General features: G+C 36.5%; 2 protein-coding genes across 11 annotated transcripts in view; one reads left to right on the forward strand and one right to left on the reverse strand.

Moving 5' to 3' along the window:
- The window catches only part of adgrd2 (adhesion G protein-coupled receptor D2), a 118974-nt gene that overhangs the window by 81918 nt on the left and 9560 nt on the right, over window positions 1–27496 (forward strand). For all 10 annotated transcript variants that reach the window (XM_073911283.1, XM_073911277.1, XM_073911281.1 and 7 more), the window contains 17 exons: window positions 278–520; window positions 1813–2463; window positions 4784–4912; window positions 6577–6662; window positions 8194–8472; window positions 8754–8865; window positions 10044–10169; window positions 11425–11533; window positions 12716–12821; window positions 14023–14075; window positions 14175–14298; window positions 20557–20660; window positions 20744–20846; window positions 22473–22626; window positions 23041–23174; window positions 23348–23463; window positions 23892–24012. In XM_073911283.1, coding sequence (XP_073767384.1) covers window positions 278–520; window positions 1813–2463; window positions 4784–4912; window positions 6577–6662; window positions 8194–8472; window positions 8754–8865; window positions 10044–10169; window positions 11425–11533; window positions 12716–12821; window positions 14023–14075; window positions 14175–14298; window positions 20557–20660; window positions 20744–20846; window positions 22473–22626; window positions 23041–23174; window positions 23348–23463; window positions 23892–24012 — 2750 coding nt within the window. The remainder of the gene's footprint in view (window positions 1–277; window positions 521–1812; window positions 2464–4783; window positions 4913–6576; window positions 6663–8193; window positions 8473–8753; window positions 8866–10043; window positions 10170–11424; window positions 11534–12715; window positions 12822–14022; window positions 14076–14174; window positions 14299–20556; window positions 20661–20743; window positions 20847–22472; window positions 22627–23040; window positions 23175–23347; window positions 23464–23891; window positions 24013–27496) is intronic.
- Window positions 16220–20010, reverse strand: LOC141375944 (uncharacterized). Its single transcript, XM_073911285.1, has 4 exons — window positions 18379–20010; window positions 17409–17540; window positions 17045–17266; window positions 16220–16926 (listed from the first exon to the last, which is right to left on the reverse strand). Exons 1-4 carry the CDS (start codon window positions 18494–18496, stop codon window positions 16247–16249), a joined length of 1152 nt encoding a protein of 383 aa, XP_073767386.1. The 5' UTR covers window positions 18497–20010; the 3' UTR covers window positions 16220–16246.

Below are 27496 nucleotides of genomic sequence, written 5' to 3' on the forward strand. Positions count from 1 at the left end.
AAAGCCACTAAAACCCCTATATTAAATTTTCACAATGACTTTTTTCATGAAAACTCCTTTGATTCACAAAATATAGAAACTATCAATTCATCGATATTATTTACATTTCTTTTCTACCGTATTTTTAATGGTAAAACTCCTGCAACCACTACTGCTGTTTGCTGTTTTTTTTTACCTTAAATTTGTGTGTTTTTCATGTTTGACATAAATCTGAACTGTTTGAGATCTTATTGACTGAACTCCCAGCAATAAAACAGCTGATGGTAACCTGTTGTAGATGTGCCAGACTCCCACATTCTGCTGCAGAAAGACGCGGTGTACCAGCTTGTGAACACTTCGCTGAGTTTCAGACAAGCTCTGCATTACTGCCGCGGGCAGACGAGTGTCCTCACAACTGCTGGGGTGAAAGAGGACGAGGACGGAGCCCAGCAGTTACTCAATAAATCCAACCTGAAGGGCCCGGTTTGGTTCCAATCAAACAAAAGACATCATCCCACAACTCATCTGGAGCGTCTCGAAAGTATGGTTTCTAAGACTGTTACTTTGGTCCAATTAAAAACATTTTGTGTCTAATCAACCAGTTTAAAAAGTTATATGAGAGAGACTTTAAAACTTTTACAAATCTTTAGTTTCAAATCAGTGGTGAGGAGTGCGTATCTAATTTGCAAAGTCACTTGATTTAAGTAAACGAGGCTTTGTTACTTCATTACTGTTTCGAAAACGCTTAAAAAATTAGCAATATCTTTAACTGAAACCAGTGTTGTGTTTTCATTAACTATTTCGAAACAGTGAATCATTTTGTGAAGTGTTAAATTTTATTAAAAGCTATAAAAGCTTTGTTTTCCCAATCACTATACAGTACATGCTGTAAACAAACTATAGGAAAGTAAAATGTCCAAAATTAAAGGGGTCGTTTACCCAAAAATGACAAATTTAGTCACTATTTTACGTGTTTAAGTAAAATGTAATTTTCATTTTATTCCGTAAAGGTTAACATTTCTTTCAGATTTTAAATAAAAATACTATCATTTAGAATAAAAGGTGCCAAGTTTCAGACAATTCTATATTCAGTTCTTAAGACAATACCACTTCAGTAGATTTAAGTATTTGGTGTAATAAATACAATCACAACAAATTTCAAACACACAAGACCACATAAAAATGACAAATGGCAGCATTTTTATATGAATTTTAGACAAACTGGTAGATAATTTTTTAATCAGTTCCATATATAAAGATCTTGAAGTGGCTGTCCATGAGTAAATTGTTAACCTGCAGGTTTCCACTGGTTAAAAACTAAATACAGATTACATTGCATATACAGATGACACTTATTGTTGATATGAATTAACTTAGTAAGAGTAATGTCTGAATAACAAATTATGCTGAAATCTACTAAATTTACTAAATGTAAAAACAAACAATTTTTCAAAAGTCTGCATGACTGTAACTCAAAAATGATAAACAATAACTCAATCTGTCAAAGTTCAGGCTCTTACGCTTTCCTTATGATAGGCCATTTATATAAATCATTTTCAAACTTGGTTTATCCTGTGTAACTAGGCTAATTTTAAACACCTCTGCAATCTAGTAGATTACTCAGCAAATATTAATATTTATGTTTACTTTTTGTGAGAGAAAAAAAGTAGCCTTGGTACTTTTTCTTCGTATTTGGTTGATTTAAAATGAAATTATTCTTTGCTTATTTATTACATTTGTCCTTTGAAAATATCTGTCTGTCTTATAGCATATGTGTCTCTTTTTTAAGTTGTAAAAAGCTAAATTTAAGTCAATATGTCTGATTCTTCGCAGAAACAGTCTTGCCAGGGTTATCCTTCAAGTCCAAGGAAGGCTTTGCGCGCGTAAACGCGACTTTCCCGCCACTGTCGGCGGCGAGCGTTTGCGTGCGCGTGCAGTGGGATGCACATCACGAGAACGTGTCTACGGTGTTCTCATACGCAGCTCCGGTTTTCATCAACGAATTTCAGTTGAGAGGACAAATCGACGAGTCTAGCCGCGGTCAAACCGACAGAAAGGTCCGCCTGGCGCTCCTCATTCAAGGGCAACATCATCCATACAAAGCCGAGCTGTCGGTCGATGGAAACTGGCACCATGTTTGCGTCACCTGGCGCTCGAGCGATGGATTCTGGGCTATTTATGTAGACGGAAAAACGGCGGATTCCGGGAAACGGGATTCCCTACAAAAAGCCAAGGACATACATGGGGATGGGATATTTATACTGGGACAGGACCAGGACACTTTTGGTGGGACTTTAACGGAGCCGTTTGTCGGAAACCTCACTGATCTGAGCGTTTGGAGTGAAGCGCTGGAGTTGGAACAGGTGCAAGCGCTGAACACGTGCTCGCCGCTGACCAATCACAGAGCCGTATTCAGATGGCGGGACTGGAACCTCAGCATCCACCAGTCTGTCCAGAATGTGTCTGCAACTCTCAGCTGTCCAGGTTAGTTTCGTGTCCATCTGCTTGAAGAATTATAAGAAGTTAAAAAATATATTTTTGATGTAGATTAGTCGCCTGTTGAGTCCCGCCCAAGCGGCAACCTCCCGCTTTTCTTGGTGAAGCTAATTACTGAAGTAACTGACACTGCAATTCATCGAAATTCCGCTAGTCCTGGCTCCATAATAGAGCAGATTTCCATTGACCCCAATTTTAAAATGGCCGACTTTACAGCAGAAAAAAAGGGTAAAGTCTAGATCGGATATGCGGCTGCACATTAATAAAGCAGCATTTTTTAATGACACTGTATAACAATAATTTATATTTTTACAGTACTGTGATGGTTGGGTTTAGGGTTGGGGTGGGGGTAGGCGTTAAAAATACATTTTATTGGGTAATTTAATAGATAACATAACTAATACTCGGTACAACTACAGTTTTTACATTACTGTGACGGTTGGGTTTAGGGTTGGGGTGGGGGTAGACGTTAATAAAATACAACAAATGAGAATTTTAATAAATAATAGAAATATTTCTCGTTAACTTCCGGCCGCAAACGTATCCGCTCTAGCAACAACAGAAAAAAAGCTGTTTACAGCCTGGTACAAAAAATATTTTGGTGCATGTAGCTAATATTACTCCTCATGACAACTGTGAGGGGGTGAATTGTCTCATAACTCATTCATTTCATTTATATTAAATTATATTAGGTCTGCATAATTAAGAGCGTGGCCACTTGAGTGACAGCTAGGTCTCTGATCGTCTTCACTTAAGCTGATTCCAGCTGATTAGCCGCTGAACTCTGCATATACATCGTATTTTTGTTGTTTTATGTGGCTTTACACAGTCACCTTTTGGAATTATTTCCTGCAATTATCAGATAATATAGCATGCTGTGTGCACTTAGTTGTGCTCCATTTCCTAGGTGAGTGCAATTATATACTTTATGTAACATATCTATAAATGTATTTGTTTTATCTAAGATACTTTATCATTTATAATTCTCTTTAGACCTGTAACGTTAATGCACTCCAGTGTTATGCTTGGATTTCTTAAATAGTCTTGCATTTTCTAACACAGACTATATTTGCAGTATTTAGAAGTAATTCACGTTTCCTCCTGTAGAAAAACATCATAAAAGATGTTGCGCCTCGCTTACACACTGCTTAATACGCACAAGAGAGCAACAGGCAAATATATTTACATATGAAAAAATTTAAATATTAAGCATATATATAGGATATAATAAGAATAGATATAGGATATAAATATAAAGGATTAAAATATTACAAAACTTATTATTTTCTAGCCTACATAAATATGAAAAATCACTGCTTTTATGTCTTCTTCATCTCGGGAGGCTTTTTCAGTTCATTCATAACAATTTGCTTTTGTATAATGTTATTATTATTAGCAGTATTATTTATTATATCCATATTTATATTTGTTTTATTAAAAACAAGCTTAGATTTGTCCACCTGCAGGTTTTAGACCATATGGGGCACAGCATGTGTTTTAGGATATAACTCAGGTTTTTGAGCACATTTTGTTATTATTGTTCATTTATTCGTTTGCTGGAAATTACAACTGAATTCAGAAATAGTTTTGAAACGAATATTTGCACTTAACAAACTAAATTAATTATTTATAGACTAATTGATGTCTGTGCGTACAGGTTTCCCTATCCAAGAGCGAATGTGAAAGTAGATCATTTATCACTTATTGTTACGCAGTAGATGCTCTGTTTAACAGTTCTCTGTGAACTGTTTGCTTGTGAAATGCTCATTTTTTCCACTTAGACTTACTTTGCGTCCTGTAAATAGCGAATGCGCTCTTGGCGTGACGCAGCTGGCTCTTAAAGGGAATAGGAGATGAGACTCTGATTGGTTTATTCTCAAAACACACCTATAACTCATTAAGAAAATAAACTCAACCCTTTTAGACCATGTGCCACGGCGCAAAGCAGATTTCCCGTCCTTAAATTAGCAAAAATGCGTCCTGACACGCCCAGAAAGCGCCCTGCGATTTGCGCTCTGCGCATGGACCGTCAAAATAGAGCCCTCTGATTTCAACAGCGGATTATTATATTGTTAAAATGATTACAATTAATTCTCTAATAGTAAAATATGATGTGTTTTTTGGAAGAGTGCACGTGCATTGTGATGATCTTATATTATCATTCTGGCATCGATATCGTGACAGGGCTAATAATGAAGTGCACAGATGCACCGATTATACCTAGCACTGCTACATATACAGATAAGAAGAGAACATATTGATTTTGAGTTTGCATCAGTGTTTTTGCTAATGTGTTGTGTTTGGTCAGTGTCCCCGAAGGCGGCACAGAGACAGCAGGAGGAGTGTGAGGTTCTGAAGGGCTGGTCTGCTGCTCGACCTCAGTACAGCAGTGCCGTCTGCACACACACTTTCCCCTTCATCTGCAGGATCAGCACAGGTGTGTGTTCGTTTGCGTATTTGTGTGTCTCTAGCTATGTTTCCATCCAAAAATGCGAATAAACTTTATGCGCAAAACTCGATTATCGCATAAAAGTTGTGCGAATGAAGCATCGTTTCCATCCAACGAGTCAAAGCGAACAAAATCGTCCTGATTAACTGGCGCCAAATATCAACAGTAAAACCTGCATGTGCTGCAGCAGAGAAGCTGCATCAATCTTTTCTAAATGAATGCGCCTCAGAAGACAATCCTGACAAGCAGTGAGCGCGCAGTGGCGTTTGAAGGAGTCAGACGCGGAGCACAGGCGCTCTTGATTCTGGAGGTCATTAATAATTTAATAACATTAATACTGAAACGGTACGGCACTTTATAATGACCAAAACAACATTTCAGATGTTTTATAATGTGCTCAGCCTGACGTTTTATCCATTCACACACATTTTAAGCATCACATGATCTCTTTTAACAAAATCACATGACGTTTTTTAATGCGCATGCTGGAGTTTGTGCGGTAAAAGTGTTTCCATCGCAGTTTATGCGCATCTTTTCTTATCGAATAAAGAGTTTATCCTACCCAGTTAGTAGCATCAGTTTTTTATGCGCAATTTAAAAATGTATGCGCATCATGGCGTTTCCATCAACTGTTTTTTTTATGCGCATTTACAAAAAATAGGTAGATGGAAGCATAGCTGTTAGCCCCTTTCACACATATAGACCTTTCCGGAAAATTGCCGGCAATTTTCCGCAAAGCTTGTATGTGTGAACCGGTCCTTTTTGAAATTACTTAAAATAATTTTTACCTTTTTGAAAATAATTTTTCCAGACACATTTAGCTGCTAGATGTTAGTCAGATCACGTTTATATGTTCTTCTTAATGCCAACTGTGTAAATAATCATCGATGAGATGCTTATGATAAGCCGTTGTTTGTTTACCTTTAAGCTTTGCGTGTGCCTGTGAAACAGCCTGTGAGCGCCTGCACACGCACATATTATGAACATCTCGACATGCAAAAGTGATCCTGCGAAAGTTGTTCACAATATTGATCATCCACAGAGTTTGTAATTTAGTCAAATGATTACAAACACAAGCGCAGCCGTTTAAAGCTCATTTGTGGTGAATGATGTCAGAATTTACCGGTATTTTGCGATGGATGTGTGAATGCTCTTTTCCGGAAAATTTCCGTAACGTCCTCGCCTGTGAACAGCGCTTTTTTGAATATACCGGTAAAGTCGTTCCGGAAATTTTCCAGAAATTTACCGGTATCACTGTGTGAAAGGGGCTGTTGTGTGTGTGTGTGTATATGTGTGTCTGTCTGTGTCATGTGTGTGTGTGTGTGTGTGTTTGTGTGCGCGCCAGTGTGCGTGCACCTCTGAGAGAGAGTGTCAATATGGGATTGCTCACCCAAAAATTAAATTGTTCAGACATAAAAAAAAACAAGATTTTTAGCTGAGTTTGTGGTGCTTGGTGATGCATAAAATGCAAGTCAGCGATTATTAAGATTAAAATGAAAGCATCTCGTGCTGTAAAATGTTACCAAAAAAGACACTCGCTGTCTTCAATGAGCTGAGTGTGAATAAATTAAGTGTGCGTTTTCAATTTTGGGTGAACTATCCCTTTAATGTCTGTATGTGCAGTTGTGAATGTGTTTATGTCTGGTTCACAGAGCACTATCTGAAGATGAAGGAGCTGAGAGAGTCTCTGAGGTCCAACCCCAGTCCCTTCATGCAGAGTCTCATGCAGTACGGCATGGTAGGAGCTTTTTACCATTAATATGGCACACACAATTTCATCAGACTATCATGACATATAACCAGAAACAGTAAAGTGATTAATGAAAATCATTAGTAATGCTATTGTGAAATGGCAACATTTTATAATGTATTTCAATAAGTAAACATTTATCATGATAGAGTTCATATTGCAACACCACAAAATAAACAATACTGCAAAATACGAATCTATAGACTTTAATTCATCCTCACTATATATGTAACAGTGCTCAAAGTAATTGAGTACACCCCATTTTGAAAATGAATATTTGTATTTATTTCTCAGGGAATATAGGCAGAGTATTTTGGTGCTTTTAAACAAAACAGATTTATTAAATAGATATAGTAGATATATTTATTAAAATAATATTTTAGTCAACAACTATTTAAAGAAAATGCAATTAGATTCAAGCAAAATAAAATTATAAACTTCAAAATCACAACAAAAAATGTAATTTTTTTGCTTCTTTTGATTTTCCCTCTTTTTTATTTGTATTTAATATTTTTCTTTAACATATAAATTTGGGTGTGCTAGTTTTTGGACCATCATCGCAAGTTATTTTGTTAGATATGCTCCAGATTTGGCTTCAGTACTGCCTAATCTAATATGTATGCACAAATATAAATTGTAGCGCTTCTTATTAAAAATATGAACTTAAAAGAGAGATTTGTGTGGGGTGTACTTATATATGCTGAGCTATAAGATATCTTACAATATTTCTGCATTGTGGTTCTTAATAAACATTTTTATTGGTGTCTTCAATTTAATTAAATAATCAATTTAAATTCTGTCATCATTTACTCACTCTTGACATGTTTCAAATTGAGTTTCTTTTGATCTATTAAACAAAACAAGAAGATATGAAGAAAGCTGAAAACCTGTAACCATTGACTTCCATAGTATTGGTTTTTCCAACCTTGGAAGTGAAGGTTACAGGTTTTCATCTTTGTTCTTTTATAATATCTTCTTTTGTGTTGTGTTAAACAAGAAATAAAGGTTTGGAAACCACTTGAGGATGAATAAATAATGAGCAAACTTATGTTTTTGGCTGAACTATCCCTTTAAAAGTCTTTTTTCAATTCTAAAGATATGGGGATCGCAATGTGGTGCGTTAATAATCAAAATATTAACTCTTTCATTCATTCATTTTCCTTCAGCTTAGTCCTTTATTTATCAGAGGTCGCCACAGCGGAATGAACCGCCAACTATTCCAGCATATGAGTGGATCCAGCTGCAACCCAGTAATGGGAAACATCCAAACACTCACATTCACACATACACTCATACACTACGGCCAATTTAGTTAATCTATTCCCCTATAGCGCATGTGTTTGGACTGTGGGGGAAACCAGAGCACCCGGAGAAAACCCACACCAACACAGGGAGAACATGCAAACTCTAACTGGCTCAGCCCGGACTCGAACCAGTGACCTTCTTGCTGTGAGGCCACAGTGGTAAACACTAAGCCACAGCGTCACCCTAAAGAAACTCTATAAATGTGTTTTCTCAGACGGCAGAGGATGTGCTGTCTGATGCAGTGGATGATCAGAGCTGGGCGTCGGTGTCTCGTCTGCTGAACGTCTCTGAGCAGGTGATGTTGACGGAGCAGAAACCGCTGGAGGACAGAGACATGGTTTCTCTTGTGCACGTTCTCTCTCGAGCCGCAGATCTGCCCATCACTGCAAACCACAGCCGAGCAGACGCAGAAACACTCGGACAGAGCTTCATCACCATCGCTGATTCCCTCCTCAGCCAGGACGACCACGAAAAATGGCAGAGCATCAAAGAGGTGCGAAACATTCACTTAATGAGTCGTCACAGTCATTTATGTTGAACACCTGAACACAATGGCCAATAGTGCTGTTTAAGAACGCGATCAACAGTGTTCAAATGGTACTGGGAAATGGGTGTTTTTACAATTTCAACACAGATTGGTACCGAACTCCAGTATCTTGACAACACTTTTACACACACTGCTGCCACACAACTGTGTTTAAACCCTTTATAAAAATGATTTTTGCATAATAGGTTCCCTTTAAAATAAATCTTTTATCCTGTGTGTTGTTGTAGGTGGTGAAAGGCCCGATGGCTGTCATCCAGACTGTAGAGCGTATGGGGATCAACTTAAACTCTCTGCTCACGGACGACACAGACAGTGTGCAGATCCACAGCCACAATATCAGTGAGTAGAAAGCAGATGCTTTTAGTCGATGTATTAATTATATGATTCATAAATGCTGTGCTAGTAATGGTCATTAAAAGTCCATGTTAATAAATGCATTAACTAATGAATTATGTATGGCAATATATGCAAATTACATGTATGGCAAACAAGTTCACATTTGGATTACACATGTAAAATATACTTCATATATGCAACATATGTTTAGAACTATTGTAAAAATTGCCACTTTATGTGTATATATGTTCAAAAATGTTAACACACACACACACACACATATATATATATATTTTTTTTTATAGAACAGTTCTGTCTGCACCTCGAATCTGATTGGCTGATAGCCGTGATATATTTAGGTAATTCCAGCATCCATACAGCCTCAGCATCCATACAACCCTTTTTGTATTACTCCGCCCACATACAGCCAGCAACAAGCAGAGACTACAGTTTGACAAATATTCCTGCTGTTAGACAACCAAATATACTTTTAAGGCTTTTTTAGTGGAAAATATAGTTGTTTAGATTGCAAATATGCAGTTTATTTGCGAGAATAGTGCCTATTTTAAAATATTCACAATTTCTGAAAGCTCGTCGGCGGCCAAAGACGGTTGACGTTGTCTATCCACAAGATGGCGCTAGAACTGCATAATAAGCCCTTGCTCAGTGTGTTCTCTTGAGCGCGAATTAAAAAGCTGAAAAACGGAAGCCTCGTGGTTTTTAAGGTGGTTTTTAAGATAGTCAATAAGAAGCTGGTAATAAGAAGCTGGATTCAGCCTTGTCCCTCTTTATCGCAAACACAACAGCAGTCTGGTGGGAAATCTCTGTAGACAGATGGAGTTTCATGTCACAGTCAGCCTTATAACCTTAAAATGTGAGCAAAATTTGCTGTTTTGTCATCACCTTAAGGGGGTCACACACCAGAAGCGCCGCTTCACATTACGCTATAGAGAATCATTCAAAATGTTGCCCTACAACTACTGAATAATGCCCAGTCTTGTCCGTATATATTTGTCATTGCAATGTTTGGAAAAATCTACATGTAAATAGTCATTTTTTTGCAGTGTTTCAAAATGCATGTTGCATATATGAAATCCAAATATTAACTTTTGTATCTATGTATTCTATTACTATAAATCAATATGGATTATGATCCCACTCCTGCGCTCCTGTTTCTCCAGAGCTGCAGGTCCAGCAGAAGCTTCTGTCTGAAGATCCGCACGTGTCTGCGTTCTGCGGCTCAGATGGGGGAAATCGAGACTGCATCTCTGTGCCTGCTAAAAACATGAAGGAGCTCCGCAACAATGGTACAGAGATTAAGTTCTTAGCAACATGTGTTACTGATCAGAAGTTACGTTTTGATTTATTTGGTACGTTTCATGAGGTAAACCTTTTCATTGAATATGCTCTTTACTGGAGATTCTAATGAGTTCTGGCATACAATACAAAGTAATAAACATGTGTTGTTGGCTGTTCCTACAAATATACACATGCAGGGCATGTAGAAGACTGTATTATCATCAATAATGTTATTTGTTGAGCATAAAAGTTTGTAACATACAAATACATAAACTAAATCTTACCTATGAAATGTTCTGCCTTTGTGCCCTGTTTTCTCGTAACTACACCCGTACACAGCCCTAAAAGTCCAGCATCTTCACATTAGTTGCATCTCAAATAGCACACTATGCACTATGTACTTATGCACTTACACACTTAACAGCTTAGTATATGACTGTAGTGTCGTCCCAAATGGCACAGTAACGTTTTTTTACTAAGTGAAAATTCAAACCGTTTCCCTGATGACGTTTGACGGTCGCCTAATCAGTGAAATAAACGACCGAATTATCAAATAATACCTGCCGTGAGTATAACCGCATTCACCATCAGGAGGCGCTATAATCACTCTCGTAGAAGAATTTTGCTTTCACCATCCAAAATAAATAAAGTTATTCAACATGTGCGCCCGATAGCTCCGCCTCTTCCGCTCCGTGAGCAAACGTGCGGCCATTGAGTGCGTGAAGTGTTCATCATTACACACATGCATCATCTGGGTAATTAAAGTGCACTTAATATTGTTAGAGTTTTCAGTGTAAACGCATTACTGACACTATTTACACTACGAAATGACGTAGAATATTGTATAAGTATGCGATTTGGGACGCAGCTATTGGCTTTAGTCTTGACTAGTGCGGTTGAATTTTGTCCTGAGAGCCCTGTACAAATGTAGCGCCGCTATTGAAGCATGCTCCGGGTCCCTATGCGATATCTAGTGTATATATCTATGACGAATAACAATATGCTCTAGCAAAATAAACGCTGTCAATTTTGATTTTACACAGACTCTGTATGTTACAGAAGCTCTAAAGGGAAATTTGCACAAAAAAAACAAAAACAAATACTGAAGACTTTGCCTACTTTTTATTTACGTGCTTTTATTTTTGCAAACGTCTCATAGGGGCTCCGTAGAATTTTGATTAAATAAACTAAACAAACGTATCATTTGTTTTCATTGTCCACATTTACAGTTACTCTTTCTTTCCTTCATTTTTGCCTGTTTAGACTTCAGAAAGGTGACTGTCCTGAACACGTGGTTCAGCTCAGTGAAGTGTCTCTCAGAGAAAGAGGAGAACATCAGCCTTTTTCCAATAGTCACTGACGGCTCTCAGAGGTAAGACTACATTACCTGACTAAAGTCTTGTCGTGGATCTCAGTTGTAAGAGCAACACATAATAACTTGACTTCTAGTCGATCATTTGGAAGTGTCAGAAGGTGGACTTTACCGAGGAATCATCTGCTGATCTGCATCCCAATCATCACCAATACTGCAGGAGACCTACTGGAACCAGCATGGAGCCAAGATTCTCACAGAAATCAGTCAAGTTTGGTGAAGGAGAAATCATGGTTTGGGGTTACATTCAGTATGAGGGCGTGCGAAAGATCTGCAGATCAACAGCCTGAGGTATCAAGACATCTGTGCTGCCCATTACATTACAAACCACAGGAGAGGGACAATTCTCCAGCCTCCACATCAAGGCTCCTGAAAGCAAAGAAGGTCAAGCTGCTCCAGGATCGGCCAGCCCAGTCACCAGACATGAACATTATTGAGCATGTCTGGGGTAAGAGGAAGGAGGAGGTGTTGAAGATGAACACAAAGACTCTTGATGAACTCTGGGAGTCCTGCTGAACACTTTCTTCTTCATTCCAGATGACTTTATTAATCAGTGATGTGAGTCATGTCAGAGATGTATGGATGCAGTCCTCCAAGCTCATGATGGAGTCAGACACAATATTCATTCTGTCTCCACTGCAGCAGGACTTTATATTCTATACTGGACATTATTTCTGTTCAGTGATGACACTTTAGTCTAAGCAGAGTCAGACCGCACTGTCCTGATCAAATCATTCATAATCAAGACATGATCATAGACTATTGTGCTCAAATAAGCGTCATCTAGAGGCCTTTACCTTTCATATAAGCCACTTCTGACACCAAATGATCAACTAGAAATCATCAAAATCCTTCAAAAACAACGTTTAGTGTTTTTGATCAGGACTGAGGTTGATCAACAGATCCATGGGAAATGAATTGGAAATCAAACATCAGATTTTTACGGCAGTTCGTTTTAGTGGGTGTTTTCATTATTAAAGTGTAATAGATTTGACCAATACACAAGGGTTAATGCTGTAAAACTTCAAACCTATATTGCTAAAGTTTTGCTGAAGGAAATTACACTTGGTTCAGAGAGAAATACACAGAACTGCTGTTTGTTTCCTGATATAGTGTGGTTACATTATACCTGTGTTGTGATATTGCTAATGTGTGTGTGTGTGTGTGTGTTGTTAATATTAGGTTTGTGGGGACAGTTTTGGGCTCGTCTGTCATTTCCAGCACAGTTCTGGCAGATGAGCAGCCCGTCAGCGTGGCCATTCACTTCACACTTCAGCACAGGCTTCAGGTAACACACAAAAACCGTTCATGTTTCTGAAATGATCACTAAACCTGTGAAAGGAAGAGGGAAAATGACACTTTTAGAGAATAAACTGTTTCTACTGGATTCCAGGTCATATGGATGTGCTTAAGCCCACACAGAGTCTATTCATTTACTTGTGTAAATGTGTGTAAATTAAAATTTATTCAGCTTTTTAAATTAATTTCAGTAATATTACTGAGAAATATAAAAATGTTCAGGGTGGCACGGTGGCTCAGTGGTTAGCACTGTGGCTTCACAGCAAAAAGGTCGCTGGTTCGAGTCCCTAGCTGGGCAGGTGGCATTTACTTGTTCTTCCTGGTGTTTCCTCCGGGTACTCCAGTTTCCCCCATCGTCCAAACATATGCGCTATAGGGGAATTGGGTAAACAAATATTTTCCATAGTGTATGAGTGTGTGTAAATGTGAGGATGGGTATTTCCCAGTTCTGGGTTGCATCTGGAAGGGCATCCGCTGTGTAAAACATATGATAGTTGGCGGTTCATTGTGTCCCTTGTTTATCAGGGGTCGCCTCAGTGGAATGAACCACCAATTCATTCATTCATTTTCCTTTGGATTAGTCCCTTGTTTAACAGGGGTCACCAGAGGACAATGAATGAATGAGTTGGCGGTACATTCCACTGTGGCGACTGAAGCAAAATGATTGAATACAAATGTTAATAATATTTATTTACAATACAGTTTGTAAAGTCATATTTTTTGCCTTTTAGTAGATCTATTAGATGAGAGACTTGCTTTGTTTACCAATTAAGTGGAACTAATAGGATCTGCAGGTGAACATAAAATAAAAGTACATATAAATAAAAGGTATATTATTGTTTATTTCTTATATTACGTTTTTAGTTACAATACTTCCCAAATCATTCTAAATAAACTAAATAAATCAATAATAAACAATTCATAAATACGCAGATTTTTTCTAAAATTTTGTGCAGAAATTAAATAAACTGCGCAGATTCTGCTGGCCCTACTGATGATGGGTAAAGAACTGGCAGATGAGGCAGTTTCATAATTATTTGGCCTCCTGTGATAATTTTAAATTCTTCATTCTATAATATTTCCCTAATGCATTTTAACAAAGAGATTGTGTGTGTTATTAAAATATAAGTAAACAGTTTTTTTGCCAGTCATGCTTGTTTTTAACTAATGATTTCTCCTTCAATCTTCAGAACACTTCTGTCAAGTTTATTCCAGTGTGTGCATTTTGGGATTTTGACCTGATGTAAGCAATGTTCATTGATTTGCATCTGTAATATTAGCTAATTCCTATGTTGCTATTCATGAAATGGCTTAAATCCTGCCTTTTGTCTTTACTCTTCAGGTCAGATGGAGGAGGATGGTCAACGAAGGGCTGCGTCGTCATTTCTACTCAGAATAATTCTACTTCCTGTTACTGCAACCACACTACCAACTTTGCTTTGCTGCTGCAGATCTATGAGGTTCAGGTGAGCGGTTATATTATACAGAGAATTATTCGTTTTACATTTTAATGCTTTTTAAAATATTTTTATTATTTGGTTGGAATTAAAGCAATTTTTACATTAAATACAGATTTTTAATGTAAATGTTATTAGCCCCCTTAAGAAATTCAGGGTGTCTTAAAAAGTCTTAAATCTTAAAAGCTTTATTTTAGTCCTTAAACAGTCTTAAATATACTGAAATATTGCGTTGTAGGTCTTAAATCTTTTTAACAGGTCTTAATTTTCCTTTGTTCATGTAAAGCTACTCTATCGGGCCATTAACAGCCATACAATCTCAATAAAAAAATGTATTTAAAAATTACATTTTTAACTCCATTTATAGTGTCCGTAATGTTTTAATTACTTACAGTAACATTTGTTTAAAAGTTCTCCATTTATTTACTGCTGAGGATACTGACCTAACCTATAGTTTTTATTATTAAATCATTATTATCGTAAATGTGTTAAATTATAATCTTTTCTGACAGGGCAAGTGAAAATCATTTCCAACTGGAATATTGGAAAAAAATCCTTAGCATTTATCCTTGTATAAGTCTAAAATTCATTCATAATGATCTTAAAAAGTTGTTAAAAGTCCTAAAGATGCAGTTTTGCATTCCTGGATCAAAACAAATGCAAGCGCAGGTTGCCAGATTGAGGACCAACATGACTCTCGAGCCTAAAGGCTGATTTAAATTGTGTTGTAAATAAAAACAACGGCACGAGATAGAAGGAATATTCTCCATATTAAAATGAGTTTTTGTCCTAACCAACACCTCGAATTGATATATTAGAAATGGCTTTTCTCACAGCTGCACAACAGAAAACAACGAACAGCTCAGGTACTCTTGTGTGTTTTATTCAGTGTTAAATGCTAATCATGTGGATCTGAATGCCATTGCAGGACATTTAGTGCCACACTACTGAAAGCAGCAGCAGCAGATAGTTCAGCTCAGATCTGGAAAATAAAATAAACTGTCAGAACTAAACACATATCAGTGATTCAGCATCTACATTTAATCATGTTAAAGAGCTTTAATATGTATTCATTAGATTATAAAGCTGTGTGCACTATTCTGTGCTTCTGATTGCCTGTATTTACATTTCTGTCGTGTTTCGTCTGGTGCAAACAGCCCAATAGCTCGTCACTGCAAATCTTGTCATGTAGCGTGTTGTTAGGACAGTTACAGTGTACCCTGCTCACGTAATGTTTACGATCTTAATATTTATATTCATTAATAACCAATTAATAGCAAATGCTAATTAATAACCACCTCACGTGTGAATCTGCATCTCATTTTAGAGTCTGCTTCTGTCCACCAGAGGTCACATTTTGGTCAAGGGCACATGCTTTAAGAGTCTTCCCGACTGACTGACTGAATGAATAAATGAAATACGCCAATAATAATGTTTTCCACCGGGGTGCTGAAATATAATTGGCTAAACTGGCATTGGGCGGGTTAAATGACCAAAACAAAGACAGATGTTACAGCACGTAACGCACATGTTCATAGCAGAATATCTGACTTCAGCAGTGCTTTTCAGATGTTCAAGAATGTTCACTGAGCATGTTTCTGAATATCTGCACACATATGATGCTGCTTTCTGCTTTAGAGGAGTCAAACACTGACATACAGCAGCTTTAAACTGAACTTGGTGAAACCCTGAAATTGTGTTTTCCAGTCTACAGAACAACCCTGTTGTCTAATGACTTACCTGATTAACATTAATAACAATCATTCTGTCCTCATTTCCTCAGCCTTCAGCTGTTATAAACCAGTTTGACTTTCTTTCTTCGGGTTGAACAGAAATGAAGATGTTTGTAAGAATGTTCAAAACCTGTAAGAACACATTCAACACTTCTGAAGCAGAAATTGAGCAGATAAACTCGACACACTCTCCTCTGTTTTGTTCAACACAACTTTATTGAGTTCTACACGTTTCTCTGTCCCCATAACAGAATATGGCGGTTTTTCCCCCGCCGTGCAGCCTGGGCCTTGGAGGCGGGTCTGTTGTTGGCCCACATGTGCTGCTTGTGTATCGGGAACTTTCTGTTCAACTCCTCTTTCAAGCTGTCAACTGTCCATGTGGTCATCCTCCTCCTGTTCGCCACGCTCTCCTCCACCTCCTCCTTTCTTACGATGTCAGTTATTGTCTCTTTCTCCTCCATGCTCTTTTCCACCTCCTCACTTTCCTGTCCTTTCACCTCCTCCTCCTCCACCCTGCGGTTTCTCCTCGGCCTCCTTCTCCTCTTTGTCTTCTTCTTCACTTTGTCTTTCTCCATGTCCTCCACTTCCGCTTTTTCAATGTGTTTTATTTCCTCATTTTCCTCCACCACACTTTCCTTCTCCTCCTCCCTCAATTTCATTCTCCAGAACTCCTCTGACAGCTGGCTGCTTATCTCCTCCTCCTTTCTTTTCTTGACCTCCTCCTCTGTCTTCTCTTCCTTCGTGTTATCGTTCACTTTCTCAGTCATCACAACCTCCTCCTCCTCCGTCATCACCACCTCCTCCTCCATCACCACCTCCTCCATCACCACCTCTTCCTCCTCATTCTGCTTCATCTCCTTCAGTTCCTCCTCCTCCACCATCCTCTTCTCATAGACCTCATAATCTGTTAGAGGACAGATGATTGCAGTTTGCACATACACACCGCCAGTTTCATGTTAAACTCCAGATTCACAGCATTACAGTCTGAAACATCTACTGTAGATGCCAAAAGCATCATTTACCATCAGAGGATGGGAATCTGAACGGCTCATCACTGGGAGAGAAGCAGAACCATCTCAAGGCCGCTCTGGTGAACAAAGCAACCTTGCTCTTCTTTTTCTTCTTCTTCCTCTCTTTCACTTTCACCTCCACCTCCTCCGTCATCACCACCTCCTCCTCCTCATTCTGCTTCATCTCCTTCAGTTCCTCCTCCTCCACCATCCTCTTCTCATAGACCTCATAATCTGTTAGAGGACAGATGATTGCAGTTTGCACATACACACCGCCAGTTTCATGGTAAACTCCAGATGAGGGCAGTAAATATACGGTTTATTCACAGCATTACAGTCTGAAACATCTACTGTAGATGCCAAAAGCATCATTTACCATCAGAGGATGGGAATCTGAACGGCTCATCACTGGGAGAGAAGCAGAACCATCTCAAGGCCGCTCTGGTGAACAAAGCAACCTTGCTCTTCTTTTTCTTCTTTGTCTCTTTCACTTTCTTCTTCTTGTCGTCTGTTAAAAGATAAACAGTTGCACATCTTGACACACTTCTCCAGAGTAATTGAGGAAATTAAATGTACATTCACCAAAAACAAACACCCAAATATAAATAACTAAACCACTCATTTACCATGATTTAAACACACTTTAACCATGAAATTTCACTTTTATTTTGTATTTTAGTATTATTTATTGTAATCAACTATAATAATATGTGATTATTCTCATGTTTTATAAAACTGGCTACACAAATAAATGCTCAATACACCAAACAATATCAAAATACACGTTCAGTGCTCTTTTATTTAAACAGAAAAGCGAATGCTTCATTTCACTGAGGGATTTTAGACTAAAGTTGTGTCGGAAAAGCTGAAAATGAGATTCAACATCAAACCGTTTCATTAAGATGCACTTGAATAGCCGAATAACAGACCATAATATTTAGCATTTACTATTGCAGCTTATTCTGTTTCTGCTATTCATTATCAACTGATGAGATCATATCATCAATATCAACTAATAATGCCAGAAGTTAATATCATCACGTACATCCTGCTACTGTTTTTGTAAAGGACACACTATTGAACTGTGTTTTACTGTATTTATGTGGTGTTTCTGTATTTTAAAGTTGCTTTGTGAAAATAAACATATAATTCTGTAAACAGCACAAGATAAATAGAGTAAATGCAGGACTTTTGTTCTGTTACTGGCGAACTGCTGCTAGTTACTGTGGATTTTACAGGAATGTGTTAACAGAGCTCTGTCTATCAAACATTAGGTTTTAATAGTAAGTATATTGTTATGTCAGAAAAACACTGGATATTCATATCAGAATGTAAATATGACTCACTATTAGAGCTGTTTATAGGCAGTTCTGGCTTTTGGAGATGTTGCTGCCTTTCGGGAAAGATCTCCATTTTGGCAGCCGATGTCTCGGGGTCAACGCCCAGTGGAAGATGCTCAACCATGATGTCAGTTTGGTTTTCAGACTTTCTGTCAAGAACTCGGGGTCTGGTAGCTGAAATGGGATGATGATTTCGGTCTTGCACCGTGAATCACTCAAATAGGCAGAGATGTTCAGTCGCTGAGAATCACTACAGGAGTTAGATATTCACTCGCAACGAAAGAAACACCCGCTCAACGCCACTACCACAATCCAACAAGAGTTTCTCGTGTGCTGCAAGGCTTACAGTTCACTTTTGGAATGCGTTCTATTCTCAGAACACGCTTCACTATGGTAACCAGACCCTGCACTAACCAATGTTTTCTTTTAAAAACAAATGACTGAGGACATGTGCAAAGCACATAGAATACAGAAAACTATGCTAAATACATTGATCAAAAGCCGTATTGGTGACACTTTATTATAACTACACACTATAAATCCTTTATTAAGCATTAGTAAATAGTTAATTAATTATCTGTTAAGGAATAACTCTGCATTAATAGACATTAGTAAGAAGTTTATAAATACAGCTACACTTGCATGTGTAGTAGCTGTATTCTTGACATTTATGATGTGCTTAATGATTGTGTTTTCATACTTTTTTACTTAATAATTGTTCATTAGTAAATTCAGTACTGCATTATTTACAAAACATTGGTATTCAAGAGTAGTTTGTGGCTTTTAGAATAATTCAGAATGAGTAAGTAAACCATTAATAAACTATTCAAATCAACATTTATATATTTTATCATTCAGCCATATAGTAATGTTAATATGTATGTTAATAAATAGTTTATTACCTCAACTTCATGCAGTTTTGTGACCTAATCTAAAGTGAGGACTATTTATGCTTTGTAAATCCCTTATAAATGACAATTAAAGGCTCAGTATGAAATGCACAATAAATGTTTGCAGGCTTATCCAAAAATTAAAATTACTGTAAACTTGCCGAATAAAAGTAGTGTCAAAATACATTAATTAGCTAACTAAAATGGGATAAAACAACCAAACATATTAATTTAACAATATATTATGATGCAACATTTCAAACTAATTTAGTGAAGTTTAAACTGTACAGTCATTTTATTTCACATCAGATTGCAAATTTTTATTTTTCATTTATTTATTGTCATGTGGACAGTAAGGAAACACGTTTCCCTGTACAATGAAATTCTTACTCTACCGTCCACAGTGAAGTCACACACAACATACACATAATACATGACATACACATAAATACACATACACAGAAGTGACGGAAGTATAACTATGAAATGTAAATATATAAATATCTATGAAAGTAAACAATATATAATACTGATTGTGGAGTAATGTTAACTAGTAAAACATGCTTTATTATTATCATAATTATAATTATGTATAATTGTCTTATGTGCAAACAATAATATAATGGTCTGAGCTGATTAAGTGCAAATGTTTGCATTAATAGTGCAAACTGGGATGGAGAATATAGTGTGCAGCTGAGCAGAAAATGAAACGCACACATATATATACACGCACACACACACATATATACACACACACAGTATGTATATATATATATGTATGTGTGTGTATGTATATATATATATATATATATATATATATATATTTATATATATATATATATATACTGTATATATGTATATATATATGTGTGTGTGTGTGTGTGTGTGTGTGTATATATATATATATATATACTGTATATATGTATATATATATATATATGTGTGTGTGTGTGTATATATATATATATATGTATGTGTATGTATATATATGTGTATATATATATATATATATGTGTATATATATATATATGTGAGTGTATGTATATATATATATATATATATATATAAAGAGAGAGATTCCAATCATAAAAAAAGCATAAAAACTCTAATTCTGGTTAAAATGCAAAGTTGTAAAAATAAAAATGTGTAACAGAAGAAATGGGGAAAGTAGGTTAACAATCGTGTTGCTCAGAATCGTATCGGGTCGTAAAACCCCTAAACTCTCGCATCCCTAATGTCCACACATGTAGTGAAATGCCAATAATCCTCAACTTGTTTTGCTCTTGTGTTGTAGAGAGATGCAGTACACGACGCAGGTCTGCAGATCCTCAGTTTGATCGGCTCTGCAGTGTCTCTGTGCGCTCTCATCTTCACTTTTATTCTCTTTGTGGCCGTCGGGTGAGTTTCTCTCCATATATGAGACTTTATATTCCTGCGTCGGCTCTCATTTGTGTGATTTCTGTCTCTCTGTGTCCCTCTAGTGTCCCGAAGTCAGACCGAACTACAGTGCACAAGAACCTGATGGCAGCTCTGATTGTGGCTCAGTTTCTGCTCATCCTCAGCGACTGGGCGGCGGGAAGCCAGGTTTGACTGATTAATCTGTCAATATATGCATATACAGTCCTCCATAATTGAATTATTAATTGAATTGAGGCTTTACAGTAATATATTTGTGCTTATACAGTTAAAGTCAGAATTATTCGCCCTACAGTATATTGTTTTAATAACTCATCTCTAATAACTGATTTATTTATCTTTGTCATGATGACAGCACATAATATTAGACTAGATATTCTTCAAGACACTAGTATTCAGGTTAAAGTGACATGTAAAGGCTTCACTAGGGTAATTAGGGTAAAGTTAGGGTAATTAGGCAAGTCATTGTATAACAGTGGTTTGTTCTGGAGACAATCCAACACTAATATTGCTTAATAATAGTGACATTAAAATGGCTTTAAAACTATTAAAAACTTTTTTTAAGCCAAAATAAAACAAAGACTTTCTTCAGAAGAACAAATATTATAGGAAATACTGTCAAAAATTCCTGAATCTGCTCAACATCATTTAGGAAATATTTGAAAAAGAAAGACAAAAATCACAGGAGGGCGAATATTTCTGACTTCAACTACATCAGGTTACATTAGTCTACATTAGATTAGTCTGTACTAAAGCCAAAGCTGGAATTAATCTAACAAAATAACTGAAGATCATGGTGCAAACATTAGTACAGGTTAATAAGCCAGAAGGTAATAGCATGAATAATGCACAAGATTAATATAATACAAAAATGTATGCAATAATACGCTAGAGATGTGAACCTACACTGTTCTCACGGTTCGGTTACTATTATCATGAGCCACAGTGCTGCCCTGATATATAATATAATATAATATAATTTAATATAATATAATATAATATAATATAATATAATATAATATAATATAATATAATATAATATAATATAATATAAAATAATATAATATAATTTAATGTAATTTAATATAATATAAGTTAATATAATAAAACTTAATATAATATAATTTAATATAATATAATTTAATATAATGTAATATAATATAATATAATTTAATATAATATAATATAATTTAATATAATATAATATAATATAACTTAATATAATATAATTTAATATAATTTAATTTAATATAATATAATATAATATAAGTTAATATAATATAATATAATTTAATATAATATAATATAATGTAATATAGGGAACACAGTGGCTCAGTGGTTAACACTGTTGCCTCACATCAAAAAGGTTGCTGGTTTGAGTCCCGGCTGGGTCAGTTGGCATGGGTTTCCTCCGGGTACTCAGGTTTCGCCCACAGTCCAAACACATGCACTATACGGCCAATTTAGTTAATCAATTCCCCTAGTTTATGAGTGTTTCCCAGTACGGGGTTGCAGCTGGAAGGACATCAGCTGTGTAAAACACATGCTGGAATAGTTAGCGGTTCATTCAGCTGTGGCGACCCCTGATGAATGGCGACCCCTGATGAATAAAGGGACTAAGCCAAAGAAAAATGAATGATTAATATAATGTAATATAATGTAAAATGAAGTGCAGTGAAATGTAAACATGAAATAGCCACAAAGGAAAGTAAACATAAGTAATGCAGTGTACTTATGGATAAAAGCAGCAGAATTGTGATGTGTGTGTGTGTGTGTGTGTGTGTGTGTGTTCAGGAGGCATGTTGGCTGGTGACAGCGCTCCTTCATCTCTTCTTCTTGTCCTCCTTCTGCTGGATGCTGGTGGAGGGTTTGCTGCTCTGGAGTAAAGTGGTGTCTGTGAACATCAGCGAGGACCGCAGGATGAAGATGTACTATGTGCTCGGCTGGGGTGAGTGAGTGTGTGTGTGTGTGTGTGTGTGTGTGCATTCATTCATTTTCTTTTCGGCTTAGTCCCTTAATTAATCAGGGGTCAACTTATCAGCATATGTTTTACGCTGCGCATACTCTTCCAGCTGCAACCCACCAGTGGGAAACACCCATACACTCCCATTCAAACACACACGCACAACACTACTTACCCTATACCACATGTCTTTAGACTGGGGGGGAAACCGGAGCACCCGGAGGAAACCCACACCAACATGGGGAGAACATGCAAACTCCATACAGAAATGCCAACTGACCCAGCTGATCTTCGAAGCTGTGAGGCGACAGCGCCTCTGTGTGTGTGTGTGTGCATGCATCTCTAGTTTTAATTGATGTTCTGTTTGATTGGTGTTTCTGTCTCTGCTGTGTGTGTAAGGGTTGCCGGTGGTTATAGTGGCTGTGACTTTGGTGGCCACTCTGGACCAGTATAAAGCACAGCAGCACTGCTGGCTGAACCTCCAGTCCAGTGTCATTTGGGCTTTTGCAGGGCCGGTGCTCTTTGTTTTGGCTGTAAGTATGTCTTTTATCTTATTTCAGCTAATAGGATTGTAGAATACTGATGTGTTGTCCTCTCCCATGCACTGCACTCTGAGTTTACCAACTGATGACTTCTGCTGCAGAGAAACACACACATGTGAAAAGGCTCTATACTCTGCTGAGTGTGTGTGTGTGTGTGTGCGCAGGTGAATGCCGTGGTGTTGTTTCGTGTGGTTCTGGTCACAGTGTCCAGTGCTAGGCGCAGAGCCAAGATGCTGACCCCCAGTTCAGACTCCAAACTGCACACGCTGGACCTCACCTGGTGGGTCACACCTGCAGATACAGCAGCAAACAACCGGCAGACATTAACAATAACACATGCTCGAGTGAGCAGCTGCAGTGTTTCTGTACTGGGTGCAGATGTAAAGTCACTCCAGTTATTCGCTAAATGTACTCAAATGTTTAGAAAGACTTAATCTGTTTTGTTAGATATTTCCTAAATGATGTTGAACAGATTCAGGAATTGTTCACAGTATTTCCTATAATATTTGTTCTTCTGGAGAAAGTCTGATTTGTTTTATTTCGGCTAGAATAAAAGCAGTTTTTAATTGTTTTAAAGCCATGTTAAGGTCAATATTATTAACCCCTCTCTGTTAAACAGAAATTGGAGCCAAAATATACAAGAGGGCTAATAATTCTATTTTAAATTTCTATGTATATATATTTTTAACATAATGTATGTGTGTGTAGGGCAGCGACGCGGCCCGTGTTGATCTTGTTGCCAGTTTTAGGACTGACGTGGCTCTGTGGTGTGCTGGTCCATTTATCTGATGTCATGGCCTACCTGTTCATCACACTCAACGCTTTTCAGGTAACACACACAGTACGCATGCTAGGCTAACAAACATATCTGCTAGCATGCGGTCAAGTGAAACAAACAGCTTAAGTAGTAGGAGGAAAATAGCTCATTTGTGAATAAGCTTTGTTTCCATCTAGCTGGTGTAGTTGTATAGGTCGTAGTAGTAGTTGTAGTCATCATCGTTGTAATAATAATAATAATATTAGTTGTAGTTGTAGTCGTCATCATCGTAATAATAATAATAGTGGTAGTAGTCATCATCATCGTAATAATATAAATAGTAGTAGTTGTAGTCGTCATTGTCGTAATAATAATAATAGTAGTAGAAGTCATAGTAGTAATAGTAGTTGTCATTGTCATAATAATAATAGTAGTAGTCGTCATCGTTGTAATAATAATAATAATCGTAGTAGTAGTCGTAGTAGTAATAGTAGTTGTAGTTGTCATCGTCATAATAATTATAGTAGTAGTAGTAGTCATCGTCGTAATAATAGTAATTGTAGTAGTAGTAATAGTAGTTGTAGTTGTCATCGTCATAATAATAATAATAATAGTAGTAGTATTAGTCGACATTATTGTAGTAGTAATAATAATAGTAGTAGTAGTAATGGTAATAATAGTAGTTGTCATCTTCGTAACTAATAATTGTAGTAGTGGTAGTTGCAGTCGTCATTGTTGTAATAATAATAAAAGTAGTTGTGGTCATCATCATCGTAATAATAATAATAGTAGTAGTCATCGTCGTAATAATAATAATAGTAGTAGAAATATTAGTTGTAGTTGTCATCGTCATAGTTAAAGTAGTAGCATTAGTCAACATTGTCGTAATAATAGTAGTAATGGTAAAAATAGTTGTAGTTGTCATTGTCGTAACTAATAAAAGTAGTAGTGGTAGTTACAGTCGTCATTGTCGTAATAATAATAAAAGTAGTTGTGGTCGTCATCGTCGTAATAATAATAATAGTAGTAGTAGTAGTCATCATCATCATAATAATAATAATAGTAGCAGTAAATGTAGTAGTAATAGTAGTTGTAGTCGTCATCGTCATAATAGCAGTAGTAGTAGTAGTAGTCATCGAAATAGTCGTTGTCATCATAATGATAATAAAAGTAGTAGTCATATATAATATACTTAAAGGGCTAGTTCACCCAGAAATGTTAAATCTGTCATAATGTACTCATATAGTCATATTCACTCGTCAGCAAACCTGTTTGAGTTTTTCTTTTGTTGAACACTAAAAATATTTTGAAAAATGTTTGAAACCGGTAACCATTGACTTTGATAACATATATTTTTATACCATGGATGTCAGTGGAACATTCTTCAAAGTATCTTCTTTTGTGTTCAACAAAAAAAGAACTCATAAAACCCCTTTCAGGTGAATAAATAGTGAGTAAATGTTCACTTTTGTGTGAACCATCCCCTTAATATTGACCTGTTTCTGATTTTTTTTTTCCCCCCTGTATCCGGGCAGCTGTAACTCCTACTTGTTATGAAAGGCTCGGATCCGTCAACACATTACAAATGAACTTCATGTAGTTGTGTTTCTGTCTTTTTCTTCCTGCGCCGCTGTAATAAATGAGAGTGGAGTTCCTCCCTGAGCTTGTTAATGTAGATTTACTGTGAGCGTCTGGGAAACAGATAAAAGCAGCAGCAGGCAGATAGAGACGCTTGAGCAGCTCCATCATCGCTGGAAATCTCTTCTGTCACGAGTGTTTTATAATGCAAGAGCTACACTGTGTTTCAGTATGAATTATATTTAGAAGTAAATAGCAAGTACTGAGTTATTTTGGTGTTTTGGCTCAAACAAAACTATTTAATTTATTATAGGTATTATTTAATGACTTTTAGACTCATTTTTTTTCTTGTTGAATCATAATTTATTATAATACAAGAGCTACAGTGTGTTTCAATATGAATAATGTTTAAAAATAAATAGCAAATAATTATTGTTATGTTTTTTTGTATTTTTTTTCAGTCTTTTAATGAGTTAAGGTTATTATTTAATCAGATTTAGACTTGTTTTTTCCTGGTTTGTCATGATATATTATTACTTGCAATTTGTTTATGTATATAATTCAAATGAAAACACACTGTAGCTCTTGTATTATGTCTGCATTTACACTGCACTGTTCAAGTGACTCAAGTCCGATTGTTTCTCCCATGTGGCACAGATGGGATATGGCACATGTACGTGTAAGCAGGAACACATCACATGGATTCCGATTTACTCAAATCAGATTCAGGCCTTGTTCATATGTGGAAATATATCCGATATGATTAGATCTGTGTTCTCGTGTCTGCAGTGTAAACACGGAGATTGGATTTTCACCAGTCAATGCGAGTCGTGCATCATTAAAAACCATAGCAAATGATGTCAAGCCTGACACTTTCATTTCAGAACAGATTTCAGCAAAGTCCCAAACCTTAAATCTCATACACGAGGACTTAAACAGTGTGATATAGCACAGGTATTTAAGCATGTTAACGGGAGCGAGAGAGAGCTCAATGTGTGCCACTTAACCAATGTAAACTAATATAAAACTAGTGCATAAATCACACCATGGACATTACATTAAGATGCCTAAAGGTTTAAAAAAGCCTATATAACAAAAGAAGATGACCAAATGAGAATATTTCTGTTATAAACTAGCGTGAAACAGCTTGTCAAAAGCTGCAAACAGATCACATAGAGGAATAGAGAAAAGAGCACTCTTTATTTATCAGCTGTTAGTCAGCGCCTGCTCTTTTTTTTTTTTTTTTTAAATTCCTGGTCACTGCCGTGTGCTGTGTAAATGCAGATAATCGGACACAAGTCACTTTTAAAAAATGATGTAAACAGGTCATTAAAAAAATCAAGATACAGTCACAAAATCAGAATTAAGCATTAAGATCTGCAGTTTAAATGCAGCCTATGAGTTATTTTTTTTTTTTTTTTGGATTTTGGCACAGAAAACAAAGTGTTTTAATTTGTTAAGGTTGCTATTTAATAACTTTTAGACTTGTTTTCCCTGCTTTATCATATTATATTATAATACAAGAGCTGCAGCACTGCAAAAATGCTTTTCTTACTTTTCTCTCTTGTTTCTAGTCCAAATATCTACAAATTCTTAAATCAAGAAGCATTTTCTAGACGAGCAAAACATATTGTCTTGTTTTAAGAAATAATATGCCAAAATGAAGTGAGTTTTTCTTTAAATTAAGCTAAATAATCTGCCAATGGGGCAGGGAAAATAATCTTGTTTTTTCATTTGTGATAAGATTATTTTGCTTAATTTAAGGAAAAACTCACTTCATTTTGACTCATTATTTCTTAAAACAAGACAACATGTTTTGCTTGTCTAGAAAATGCTTCTTGATTTAGGAACTTTTAGATATTTGGACCAAAAACAAGACAAAAAAAATCTAAGTAAGAAAAGCATTTTTTGCAGTGAGTGTGTTTTAATATAAATGATGTTTATCAATAAAGAGCAGGTGATTAGTTATGTTTGTATT

This window comes from Danio rerio, chromosome 8, assembly GCF_049306965.1.
Source record: "Danio rerio strain Tuebingen ecotype United States chromosome 8, GRCz12tu, whole genome shotgun sequence".
In the NCBI taxonomy this organism is placed as follows: Eukaryota; Metazoa; Chordata; class Actinopteri; order Cypriniformes; family Danionidae; genus Danio; species Danio rerio.

What these genes read in the sequence shown, in the direction of transcription:
- LOC141375944 (XM_073911285.1), bottom strand. Translation starts at nt 18,496, where the DNA reads ATGGTTGAGCATCTTCCACTGGGCGTTGACCCCGAGACATCGGCTGCC. An exon ending in GCCTATAAACAGCTCTAATA is followed by an intron (nt 17,541 to 18,378) that starts GTGAGTCATATT and finishes ATCTTTTAACAG; the next exon opens with ACGACAAGAAGAAGAAAGTG. An exon ending in CAGATTCCCATCCTCTGATG is followed by an intron (nt 17,267 to 17,408) that starts GTAAATGATGCT and finishes GTCCTCTAACAG; the next exon opens with ATTATGAGGTCTATGAGAAG.